Raw genomic sequence first — 12,521 nt, forward strand, 5'->3', positions numbered from 1 at the left:
GGTGATGTAGGGGCCGTGTGTCTCCCCAGGGACTGTTCAGTGACTCTTGTGCTTTCGACAAGAAAGAGGATTCTGGATTCCACAGGATGGATGTACTGTAGGTAGTTGTGGGTAGATGTATGTTTTCAGAGAGGGGCTCTAAGCCCTGCGTGTTTGTGTCCGTGTAGCGGACGGCATCTCCTCGCCCATCTCCATCCAGCCCTCCATCGCTGACGTGCAGGAGGGCCACAGTCTGGACCTCAACTGCTTCGTCCCTGGAAACCCTCCCCCACCTGTCACCTGGAGGAGGGCCAGTGGCCTGCTGTCCTCCAATCACCAGGTGGGAACATGGAATTCCTCACACACACACACGCACACACACACACACACACACACACACACACACACTGGATGTATAAATGTACATGATATGCTAAGGTTTAGTTTATTAAAGCCAGTTGTGGATGAAGCAGTCAAGTGGTTTCAGCCCTAAGTCCTTCCCCGTGTGTGTGAGCAGGTCCTGGGCAGCCAGCTGCGCATCCTGCAGGCCCGGGTGGAGGACTCTGGAGAGTACATCTGCAGGGTGTCCAGCAACCCTGGCTCTCCTCTCTCTCCTGTCCGCCAGGCCTCCGTCTCGGTCTCCGTCACCTCCTCCTCCTCACGTAAGTCTGCTGCCAGGCAACCATGGAGCCCAGATAGATATGGACATGTCGGGTGGGTTGGGAGTCTTAGGGAGTTATTAGCTAAGTAGACTTGACATTTCAACTAGCCTTGTGACTAATCTGCTGGCTGCGGCTGATAGAGTCAGAATCCACAGCAGGGAATCAACAGATTTCCGGGCCTTGCTATGGTGGAGCCTTCCTGTTTCCAGCCCTGCCTGCCTGCCTGCCTGCAGTGACCTCAGACCTCATCACACTGTCCCATGGTCTAATCTAAAGTGTTCTGTTTGCCATACAATACATACTGTCATTGTCTGTTACAACCAGAAACCAAAATACTGTTAGAACTAAGCCTTTCTAAACCTTAATTTTCTGAATGCAATATTTGTAGGTGACAGTGTAGGTTGGATGAAAGAGTATGCCAAATGAATACAATGTAAAAACGTTCTGTAGACGTACTATGATCCACGCTACCAGGAATGTAGTTAGTGTTAATGATGAGGAGACAGGGTCTCTCCAGGGAGGCTAATGCTGTGTGTCCCCCCCTGTCGCCCCCTGTGTCCCCCTGTCTCCCTGGCGTGGAGCAGGTCTCCAGACCCCCATCATCTCCATCGAGCCCCACAGTGCTGCCGTGCGCCAGGGGGACTCGGCCAGCTTCAGGTGCAGGGTCTACAGTGGAGCCCAGCCTGTCCGGCTGGAGTGGAAACACTCAACCAACCAGCCCCTGCCAGGTGAGCAGAGGAACACACACACACACTCTCAGATACTGTACACCTGCTCTGCATATGTAACAGTCCATATGATTCCTAATGTTACTGTACCCACTAGTAGCTATGAACCACCTATTACATAGTTGCAGGAACATGTAGAGACATGTACTGTAAAGGATAGTCTAATGTGGACATAACACTCTTTCAGTCTGAGGTGATTTCTCTGGTTGACCTTTGACCTCTCCATCCCTGCAGACAATGTCAAGGTCGGCCCTGACGGCTCAGTCATCACCATCGCCAATGCCCGCCCTAGCAACAAGGGCACCTACCGCTGTGTGGCTAGCAACCTGTTTGGCATCACTCAGAGCATAGTGTCCTTGATTGTCAAAGGTACCTGACACACGCACACACACACACACAAACACACATACAAACCATGCAAATACAACCTACAATATGTGCATCTGCTTTCACTATATACAATCGACCCCCACTGGGTGTGTAGTGAAGTGTAGATTGTGAGAATCCTGGGTTGTGTGTTTCCAGAGTCTCCAGTGGCGTCGGTCACTCCCCTGGGGCCGGTGAGAGTCCGGCTGGGTGAACCCATCAACCTGGAGTGCCAGGCCTCCGGAGAGCCACGCCCATCTGTCACCTGGCACCGCCTGGACAGCAACCGGAAGACCATGCTGAGCAGCCCTGTCCCCATGGAGTCCAACGCCGTCATGCAGGTGACCAGCTGACCTTGGGCTGACCAGCTGACCCTGGGCTGACCAGCTGACTCTGGGCTGACCAGCTGACCCTGGGCTGACCAGCTGACCCTGGGCTGACCAGCTGACCCTGGGATGACCAGCTGACCCTGGGCTGTCATGTCTTGTCATGTCATTCAGCACTCCCACATGACACAGGCTTCTACACTGACTGTAATGAGACGATGTGGCTAGGAGACATTTCCTTAACTCTGACCACTGAAGCGCTGTTAGAACTGTGCACTTCTGATCCTTGGTCTTCTGCTGTACTATATGTGCATTATTTGTGTCGCCTAAAATTGTCTGCTCAACGAATCAAATGTCAAATGGGAATGAAACTGTCTGCCTGGCAAAACCAATGAGCTCCCTTGTGATGGGTGGGTCTCCCCCAGGTCCTGGTGACCAGGCCCGAGGACAGCGGCACCTACGTGTGCACAGCACGCAACAACGAGGGCACCTCAGAAACCAGAGTGGAGGTGCTGGTGGAGGGGGGCCCCCTGCTGCCCTCGGCACCCAGAGCCTCGGTGCGTGAGCCCCTGATAGTGGTGGTGGCTGACCAGACGGCCACCCTGCGCTGTGATGCCCACGGTAACTCTCCCTGATGCCAGCCTCTGGGACACAGACACTACTGAGGAGAACAGGGATTTGTAGTTTGCAGCATGACTCAGCAACACACACCTTTAGAGATGAAAAGTTTTCGATCCAAGTCATCTTAGTAGATAAGTAAATAGCAGCCTTTCCCTCTGCAGGCTTCCCTCAGCCCAAGATCACCTGGTCCAAGCTGCGAGCCCCACTGCCCTGGACCCACCAGATAGTGAACAACCAGCTGGTCATCCCCAACGTGATGCGGCAGGACTCTGGGGAGTACATCTGCAATGCCACCAACAGCCTGGGCACCAGTCAGGTCACCATCATGCTGGAGGTGGAGAGTGAGTGTCCTTCCATCTCCTTCATCCTCCTATCCCTCAATCCAGCCCACTGTTTATTGCTTACGAGCAAACAAACTAGTTAATTATTCACAAACTCTAGTAATGACAAAGCAACAGCAACAAATTGTGTTTCTATGTGCTACCAACCATAGGCTCTCCCCTTACCATAACCACTCATGTCTCTGGCCCTCAGCCCCTCCCTACGCCACCTCCCTGCCCGATGATGTGGCTGTGCGTGTGGGGGAGGTGATCCGCCTGCAGTGCCTGGCCCATGGCACCCCACCCCTGTCCTACCAGTGGTCCAAGCTGAACGGCACCCTGCCCCGCAGGGCTGAGCTGCAGGGGGGGGATCTCCAGATCAACCTGGCAACCGCCGAGGACGCTGGCTCCTACAAGTGTGTCGCCTCAAACACAGTGGGCAGGAGTGAGACTGTAGCTAAAGTCACTGTCAGATGTAAGTATTGTGGACACCTCAGTCTCCCTTTTATTACATGGATTCAGATTCAATACTCTCCCCATCTCCCCCTCCCTCCCCTCCAGCGCCCCTGGCAGTGCGCGTGTCCCCCCAGGTGGAGGTCAAGGCTCGGGGCAGTGCCGTGGAGTTCACCTGCTCAGCTGTGGGCGGCTTGGAGACCACCGTCGAGTGGCTGAAGGAGGGTGGCGCCCTGCCCCCCAACCACCATGTCAAAGACGGGGTCCTGAGGTGAGCCTGACCCACGAGACCCACCCACACTACCGATATGAGGGCTTGTGGTTCTACCATGTCCTGATCTCGTGTGTGTTGCTTGAAGGATTGAGAACCTGGAGCAGAGCAACGAGGGCGTGTACATCTGCAGAGCCACCAGCGTGCATGGCCAGGCCCAGGACACAGCCAAGCTCACCATCCAAGGTCTGTCCGTCTGCCTGTCTGTCTGTCTGCCTGTCTGTCTGTCTGCCTGTCTGTCTGTCTGTCTGTCCGTCTGCCTGTCTGTCTTAGCTGTGATGTAGAGAAGTTTATTCTGATATGAGGTCTTTGATCGTATATCACGTTAACTCCCCCCCTCCCGGCGCTCCAGCCCTGCCCAAGGTCATGATCAACGTGCGGACGTCGGTCCAGACGGTGATGGTGGGGAACTCGGTGGAGTTCGAGTGCCAGGCCATCGGCGAGCCCCAGCCCACCGTGCGCTGGAGCAAGGTGGGCAGCTCCCTGCCCGCCCACGTGGTGGTGAAGGGGGGCATGCTGAGGATCGAGCTGGTCAAGGAGGAGGACGCCGGCCAGTACCGCTGCACCGCCACCAACGACGTGGGCTCCGTCCAGTCTCAGGTGGACCTGCGTGTCCAGTGTGAGTGCACTGTGGAGTATACTAGTCCCCCTGTGTCTATACTTACTGTCTTCCTAAACACACACGTCTGTGGAAGCACATACACACACACATATGATAACCTAAGTGTATGTGTTGTGTCTAGCCCTACCCCAGATTGCAGGCCTGCCAGAGACCAAGGAGGTGACAGTGGGCTCGGATGCTGTCCTGCCCTGTGTGGCCACAGGATACCCCGAACCAGACATCAAATGGTCCAAGGTAACCGTGGACAACCCCCCTCTCCACACTGCTCCACTGAACAAACCAGCCACACTGATCTGCACATTATGGTATGTTGGCGTGGCCATGACTGCTCGGTTGATGTCCCCAGCTGCATGGAGAACTCCCCCCCAAGTGTGGGAACGGCAGCGGCAGCATCCTGACGGTTCCCAAGGCAACCCACGAGGATTCCGGGACGTACGTGTGCGCCGCCATCAACAAGCAGGGCCGGGTGGAGGCCTTCACCAACCTCACGGTGCATGGTCAGTCCACCAGGGAACACGCACACACAACCGCCCCCCCAAAACAGCACACGCAGACATGTTAGGGCTGTTCTGTGTCTAACCCCTTCTCTCTCGGTGTGCTGTCTCTCCAGAGAGAGTGATGCCTTACTTCACCCAGGAGCCTCTGTCGTACCTTACCCTGCCCACCATCAAGAACTCATACAAGGCCTTCAGCATCAAGATCACCTTCAGACCGGACAACGTGGATGGTGGGGACTCCCTGAGAATGCTCTGTGGCTTCTGTCTAAATGATATGTATTGTTTGTGTTGTTTCAACTGATCTCTGTACTGACACAGGACAATTCAACCGTTTGAGTTAGTAATGTCTGTGATCTTGACTTCTGTTTGATATCACGTTTTCCCTGTGAATGATGTCTCGCTCTTTTCTCCCCCTCTGTCTCCCTCCCTCTCTCACCTCATGTGGTGGGAAGGTCTCATACTGTATGCGGGTGAGTGAGTCCCAGTGCTTGAGAGCTAACTCAACACTGACTCTGGTGTTGCTGTCTGGACTAACCAGCAAAGCTACCAGTATCACGGAGCCTACGTACTCATAATGGATCCTGATGGAACAATAGGCTGCTATCAGAAAGAATGGCCTGTATAGGCATGATGGATGTTCTGGCTGGTTGATGCTGTCTTTAGCCTGTTGGTGATATGACATGGATATGAACGTGCTATTGAATGTGACTGATGGACAGAATGAACTACAGTAATGCTTCCTCCAACTGCATCAGTTCCTACTCTCAACAGTACATGATCACACTGCTGCGGTGTTACCATGTCTCTGTCCTTAGCCTTGGTATTGAGACCGTACTGTGAAGTGTATCAGCTCTGATGTGGGGGTCTACAGTAGACAGATACCAGGTCCTCTTTGGGCATGAAAAATGATATAATTTTGCTTGCAGCGTTATTTTACGTTTGCAAGGGCATGATAATAATTTTGAATGTTTCAAAAAGCCCAAGGAGGAATAGGGCTGCTTTAGTATGAAACTAGTTGATATAACATCTTTAACAGGGGTTTCCAACCACGTTCCTGCAGAGCTACCTTCCTGTATGTTTTCAACCCCAAAACAATCTAGCACACAGATTCAAATTATTTGCTTTGATGTGTTGAATTACGTTAGTTCCCAACTGGGGTTGGAACACAAACCTACAGGCAGGTGTCTCTCCAGGAACAGAGTTAGAGACCTCTGCTAAATCATACATCACTGACTCCCAGGTATGTATTTGTGGTCATCCTCAACAAACCAGACTTGAGGCTCATTCTAGCCCCCTAAACTCTTATTCCTGGTCCCTCACTTCCAGGATCAAAGATGAAAGGACAGTATAGAACACATACTTTACATACATGCAGTGCAAACTATGAGAGGATGCATGGTTGACTACATGATAATACAAGTGGCTTGATCGGTTAGCATGTGCTTGGCATGCAGCGTGTGTGAGGTTGGTGACCTGTGACAGTGTGACAGTGGGCGTGTGAGATGCAGTGTCATGCCCAGACATGCCCAGGGGTGGCAGCTCAGGGACCCTGGCTGCTCCCTGCTTGGCCTGGCCTTGGCCTTCCTGTAGCATGTTGCTTTACCATATATATTAGCTTTCAGACTGAATGACATCTCCCGTGATTCCTCCCAGTGTGTGCGGCAGTGTGTGTGCACCATGCTAACTATGGCTCCTCTACTCTGCTAGGGATGATCATCTATAATGGCCAGAGGAGGACCACAGGAGCAGACTTCATCTCTCTGGGACTGGTGGGTGGGCGGCCAGAGTTCAGGTGAGGTTAGGAGACCTTGACGAGGACGATGAAAAGGAGGAAGATGATGATGATGTTACTGATGATTAGGAAGAGGACGAAAATGATGATGTCTTTGATGATTATGATGAGGAAGATGCCAATGATGATGCTAATGATGCTAATGATGATTCTAATGATGCTAATGATGATGCTAATGATGCTAATGATGATGCTAATGATGCTAATGATGAGGTGTAGGCTGTTCTGTATGGTGATGACGATCGTGTAACGTGAACACGTGTCCTCTCAGGTTTGATGTGGGCTCAGGCATGGCCACTATCCGCTACCCCACCCCTATCAAGCTGGGGGAGTTCCACACAGTGGAGCTGTACCGGAACCTCACCCAGGGAAGCATCATAGTGGACGGAGGCACACCTGTCAACGGCAGCTCCCAGGTAGCCCACCCACCCACACACAAACACACACCCACACACAAACACACACACACACACACACACACACCTTAAACTGAGATTTCACTCAAATAACATATCTTTCAACATGTCTTGCAAACACCACATGCAGACAGTAGTAGCACAGTATTTGTCGTAAATGGGACTCGCTCACCCAAAAATACAATACAGTATACATAATGAATCAATCAAATTCATTCTTTTAAATGTTTGGATTAATTCACTCGTGTTTCCTGTGTGATGCTACAGGGCAAGTTCCAGGGTCTGGACCTGAATGAGGAGCTGCATGTGGGCGGGTACCCCAACTACACCCAGCTGGCCAAGACTGCTGACATCAAGACTGGCTTCGTCGGTGAGAGACCTGCTCATGTTCCTACAGTACCATTCAAGCACTGTGACTGCACTGCTTTGGTGCTGGGCCAGGCCCCTGTCTGTCTGTGTGTGTGTGTGGTCTAACCCTCTGATGTGCTGTGCTGGTGTGTAGGCTGTATTCGCCAGCTGATCATCCAGGGGGAGGAGGTCATCTTCAAAGACCTGGATCGCAGCTCCACAGGCGTGTCCAACTGTCCCACCTGCAAGGACCGCCCCTGTCAGGTCAGCACACACAGACACCACTGTTACACGACCATTACACTATCCTGTTCTGATCAAAAACAGGACCTGGAGGAACAGTAAGTAACACTAGGGCTGTGAGGATTTCCTTGTCAGTTCATATGATGTGGTGTGGCTCCTGGTCCCAGAACTGAAGCAGGATTTTCTTTGTGCTGCTCCAGAACGCTGGCGTGTGTGTGGACTCGGAGGCCAGCCTGTACAAGTGTAAATGTCCCAGATCTTTCACAGGCAGCAACTGCCAGCACCACACCTCCGTCCACTGCCACGCAGGTAAACACGGTCTGGGTCCTTCCTCTGGTGCGCCTCCTGTTTACTCGTAAACCAGGCTGCTATTTCTGTCAGGGTTAGTCTCCTACAATGTCAGGGTGACTGCATGTCCTTTTTAACATCAGAGTGGTTCAGTTCAGGTCAGACAGCTTTATCACAATAAGGGCATTTCATTTGCAGCTCACCCAGTCCGTACACACAACTTAAAAACAGTTCTTGTGCATAGGACAATAGAAAGAAAACAACAAACCACCTAGCGTCGAGGTAGCCTGAGGACAGTGGGAGTACGAGGGTTACTGAAGGTGTTTGTGTCTGTGACTGTTACAGAGGCCTGTGGACCCGATGCCACCTGCATCAGCCGGCCCTCTGGGATGGGCTATGACTGCCGCTGTCACCTGGGGAAGTCTGGGAACAAATGCATGGATGGTAAGATAAGGAAATGTTTCTAGTACCCCCCCCCCCATGTTCTTCATGGATGAATAGAGACAGGTCTGCCCTGTCAGGTCTGGTAGTGTAGACAGACCTCTGGCCCTACACACTCAAACATAGCTCAACTGCTCACAGTAGGTGTTCCCTCTGATGTCCTGCAGGAGAGCTGGTGACAACGCCTCTGTTTGACGGTGATAAGTCGTACATCGCCTATCCTCCCCTGACCAACGTCCACGATGACCTGCGCATCGTGCTGGAGTTCAAGCCCCTGGACCTGGACGGCCTGATGTTCTTCAGTGGAGACAGGAAGATGAAGGTGGAAGACTTTGTGGCTGTTTCCATGGTGGACGGACATGTGGAGTTCCGCTACGAGCTGGGCACAGGTCAGTCCCACTGCTGTTGGTCAACCATACTGTGCTGCTTTGGTCTCCTCTGCGTTGTGGTCTTATAAAACAAACTATCCTAATCAGTCCATCATCATGAGGAGTGAATCAGAGATGTGGCTTGTCACTAGAGGCGTTAACTTGTGGTGGTTGGTTTTGTCCTCCAGGGCAAGCCATCATGCGTAGCGTGGAGCCTGTTTCCCTGGGCCAGTGGCACCGCGTGACAGCAGAGCGGATTAAGAAGGAGGGTTACCTGAAGGTGGACCAGGGTCCTGAGCAGAGACGCACCTCCCCAGGGAAGGCCCAGGGCCTCAACGTCCACACTCCCATGTTCCTGGGAGGGGTCCCCAGCATGGACATCCTGCCCAAGCCGGCCAACGTCAGCATGCTGTTCGACGGTTGCATAGGAGAGGTCAGAGCAAGGACACAGGAAACCACGACAACTGTTTCATAATCCATCAAATATGGCTCACCCCAGAACAATGACAAAAAAACATGTCTCTGACCCCCTCTGCCCTGTCCAGTTGTCGATCAATGGTAAGAAGGTGGACCTGTCCTACAGCTTCACAGAGAGCCAAGCCATCAGCCAGTGTGTGGACGCCAGCCCGTGTGAGCGGCGGCCATGTCTGAACGGAGGCAGCTGCCTGTCCAGCCCAGAGTATGAGTACCAGTGTCTCTGTAGGGACGGCTTTGAGGGTGAGCGCCATACTGTCCCAGAAAGAAGGATCCTACTGGGATGGATTTAGGAATGACTGTTGTCATTGCTGTTATTTCTGGTCACCAGCCTGCTATATGATCTATGTATGACCCCTCACCTTTCACCCCTGAACCTGTGTGTGTGTGTGTACCCCTCCAGGTGAGCGCTGTGAGGTAGTCAGGGACGTGTGTCGGCGGGACTCTCAGTGTATGAACGATGGCAAGTGTGTCGGCGGCCAGTGTGAGTGTGCTACCAACTTCAAGGGACCCCTCTGTGTGGAACGTAAGTGCTGTCTTCTTCCTTCCTGTGGCCATACTTCCATCAAAATAACTCATCTACAGCGTTTGTCTTTTGTAGGGGCATGTTTGTTGAGGATTGTATTGATGGTGGTGTTGCGTCATAATCGGGGGGATACAGACATTTTGTGAAGGATCCCAGTCTTGCTCTGGACAGAAGTAGACACGTGTTAGAGTCTCCGGATGGTCCTTCTGGGTCCTGCTGACAGAGCTGTAGACATGCCTGCTTGGCCCAGGGGGGCGTTTTATCAGCCGGGAGCTTCTCCAGACCTGCTGCGGCCTGGAACAGATCCGTACCAGATAGATTCTCCACAGCCAGCAACATCAGACAGCTAGAGAACGAGCCTCCAGCAGGGCGCTGTGTGTAGCGTACATGTGATGAAGTGTGTCTCACTCCATGGATGTGTCCCACACACACAGGGCAGGTGGGCAGCTTCTCCGAGGCCCTGTGGAGTTTGGAGGGTAGCGGGGCCAATGGTACAGTATCATCACCTCAGAATGCCTGACAACACCGTGACTAACAGAGGACCGGCTGTCTGACCCCGGGGGCATCTGTACCCCCCCCCCCCCCCGACCCGCCCCTATCCGCCGCCCACCGTCCTCCTAACACAAAAAGATCAAACGCTGCACCTGTATTTAACTGGTGACGGGTTCTCTATCCTGTGGAATGTTGGGAGAGGGGAATTCTATATTCCAGGCTAACGTAGTATGGAGTAAGATATCATTGCCTTGCAGGTCAGACACTGGTCTGGTCATGGACATACAGTACAGTCGCTCCGTGTGACAGTAGAAATGTAGAATTCCCCTTTTTGAATATCCGTCAGCGTCTTGTCCAGTTTCTGTCGTACTTACTCACTGCAACACAAACTCTCGTTTCTTGCCTTCGAATCTACCTGTCACAAAACAGAGAAAGATGGCGCCTTTGTCCTTGTGTTTAGGCTAGGAACTGAGACGAAGGGAACACGAGCAGGGATGTTGTCCGTTACTAACCAGTACAAGTGTTTCTCCAGAAAGTACTTTGTTATGTGATAGCAGGGTTTAACTCTCTTATGAGTTGGTCTGCAGTACTGGGTACATGATGATACGTGCATGGATCCGTGGTTTGGTCAGCTTTCAGATGCCTGTGTCTTGTGGCGGGATAGACACAGTGTGTGAGGAATGAGGAATGACTTGGACTGACGGGAATGTTGTCTGATTGCGCTCTGTTTGTTGGAACAATTGAATCTTGAATCACAATAGTTCCCAGTTTTGAGGAAAATGTGTCTGACGTCAGGAGCATTTTGTAACATAACATCTACTTACTAAATTGCACAATGACAGTTTTTTCTTATATTTATTTTTAACATTAATGTTGTCGTATCTAACTGAGATTGTTTGTCTAAGGTGACATCTACGTCCACTGCCATCGGAGGGCGCTATAACACAGAAGCTAACAGGTCACAGCTCACAGACCAATCACATGTCAATCACTATGTTTTGGTAGATGCCCCCTCTCCATATGCAGCTGGTTTCCAAGGCAACGGCTACCTGGATCTTCCTAGGTCTGTTTTCCCCAGAAGGTAAGTCATCTCTCCCAGCTCCACTCCCATAGCTGTTGGAAGTGGAGGTACCATGGCTCCCTACCTGGGAGTATTGATCTCCAGTCGGTCAGTGTCTCTGATGTGATCGTCCGTGCTCTCTGTTCCAGCTCCCAAGACTCTCCAGAGACCATTCAGCTGGAGGTCCACACCACCTCCCCAGAGGGCCTGATCCTGTGGCATGGAGTGGTAGGTCTAGGTCCTGGTCCTGGTCTTGGTTCTCGTCTCACGTCCCTCACGTCCCTCACTTCCCCCAACCCACCTGCCCAGCCCCTCTAACACACACCACCACCTCTTTGCCTAATCCACATGTAATAACTTGGTAAAGTGTCGTAAAACACTGTATTTCAGCCATGCTCTCATATCCACCCATATGTATCACATGGACACCCTGTCTGACTCCTAATATTCAGCTTTCATCACTGCAGCTCGTGTGATTGTTAAGCATGTTGTCTGACTGCCAGACCTGTGTTGATAAGGCATGGTATTGACTCCTCCACTGCATGCTGCCTGGTTGTGCTTTGTCACCCTAACTCCCCCTCCATCTTCCTCAGGAAACCAATGGCCCGCGTCATGTACGCAGGATGCATGCTAGTAAAAAGGTATCCACCGCCCCTAAACACCTGTGCTAACGTACCTCTAAAACGGGTGCTCCCCGCATTCAGTGCTGTATGGTGCTTCGAAATGGTACTTTGTATCTGTAACTGAGAACAGCTTGTTTTGAAATGTAGTGTTTGTTAGATGTGGTATCTTGTAATGCATGGTGTACATGACGGCCCCACTGCTTGTCATGTGATTAACTGTTTTGTGTTACACGTCTCCACGGAAACGTTTGGATCAGGTCAGAATTCACAGTTTGAATATGTTCCATATGTGTAAAATGCTAATTAGAAAGCATTTACAAACCTGGAGCCATCTGCCTCGGACTGTGAGAAGTAGTAAAATAATCATAATTCACAGCTTTAAGTGGGCAACAGGCTCACTAAGCCATGTCCAATCGGATGTAAGTATAGTACTGGGATATCCTGCACCTTCTGCTCAGCTTTGTCATCAAAACGATTTTGTTTCCAGGAACTGGGAGAGCAAGGAAAGGGCAAGGACTTCATTAGCCTCGGTCTGCAAAACGGACACCTCGTCTTCAGGTGAATCATCACTGTCAGCATTATGTGACGCGTGCATGTATACAATG

General features: G+C 51.8%; 1 protein-coding gene across 8 annotated transcripts in view; it reads left to right on the top strand.

The window, feature by feature from the left end:
- The window catches only part of hspg2 (heparan sulfate proteoglycan 2), a 78,173-nt gene that overhangs the window by 62,361 nt on the left and 3,291 nt on the right, over positions 1–12,521 (top strand). For 5 of the 8 annotated variants that reach the window (XM_062458903.1, XM_062458904.1, XM_062458906.1 and 2 more), the window contains 30 exons: positions 168–319; positions 497–641; positions 1,226–1,369; positions 1,604–1,738; positions 1,895–2,076; positions 2,487–2,682; positions 2,844–3,023; positions 3,217–3,477; positions 3,564–3,726; positions 3,815–3,912; positions 4,079–4,345; positions 4,470–4,582; positions 4,695–4,845; positions 4,959–5,075; positions 5,298–5,315; positions 6,553–6,637; positions 6,909–7,053; positions 7,321–7,423; positions 7,556–7,665; positions 7,845–7,953; positions 8,278–8,376; positions 8,541–8,762; positions 8,930–9,174; positions 9,287–9,458; positions 9,619–9,741; positions 10,176–10,232; positions 11,239–11,314; positions 11,443–11,521; positions 11,887–11,934; positions 12,404–12,474. In XM_062458903.1, the coding sequence (XP_062314887.1) occupies positions 168–319; positions 497–641; positions 1,226–1,369; positions 1,604–1,738; positions 1,895–2,076; positions 2,487–2,682; positions 2,844–3,023; positions 3,217–3,477; positions 3,564–3,726; positions 3,815–3,912; positions 4,079–4,345; positions 4,470–4,582; positions 4,695–4,845; positions 4,959–5,075; positions 5,298–5,315; positions 6,553–6,637; positions 6,909–7,053; positions 7,321–7,423; positions 7,556–7,665; positions 7,845–7,953; positions 8,278–8,376; positions 8,541–8,762; positions 8,930–9,174; positions 9,287–9,458; positions 9,619–9,741; positions 10,176–10,232; positions 11,239–11,314; positions 11,443–11,521; positions 11,887–11,934; positions 12,404–12,474 (4,066 nt within the window). The remainder of the gene's footprint in view (positions 1–167; positions 320–496; positions 642–1,225; positions 1,370–1,603; positions 1,739–1,894; positions 2,077–2,486; positions 2,683–2,843; positions 3,024–3,216; positions 3,478–3,563; positions 3,727–3,814; positions 3,913–4,078; positions 4,346–4,469; positions 4,583–4,694; positions 4,846–4,958; positions 5,076–5,297; positions 5,316–6,552; positions 6,638–6,908; positions 7,054–7,320; positions 7,424–7,555; positions 7,666–7,844; positions 7,954–8,277; positions 8,377–8,540; positions 8,763–8,929; positions 9,175–9,286; positions 9,459–9,618; positions 9,742–10,175; positions 10,233–11,238; positions 11,315–11,442; positions 11,522–11,886; positions 11,935–12,403; positions 12,475–12,521) is intronic. The other 3 variants (XM_062458907.1, XM_062458910.1, XM_062458905.1) reach the window with 2 other exon arrangements.

This window comes from Osmerus eperlanus, chromosome 4, assembly GCF_963692335.1.
Source record: "Osmerus eperlanus chromosome 4, fOsmEpe2.1, whole genome shotgun sequence".
NCBI lineage: Eukaryota > Metazoa > Chordata > Actinopteri > Osmeriformes > Osmeridae > Osmerus > Osmerus eperlanus.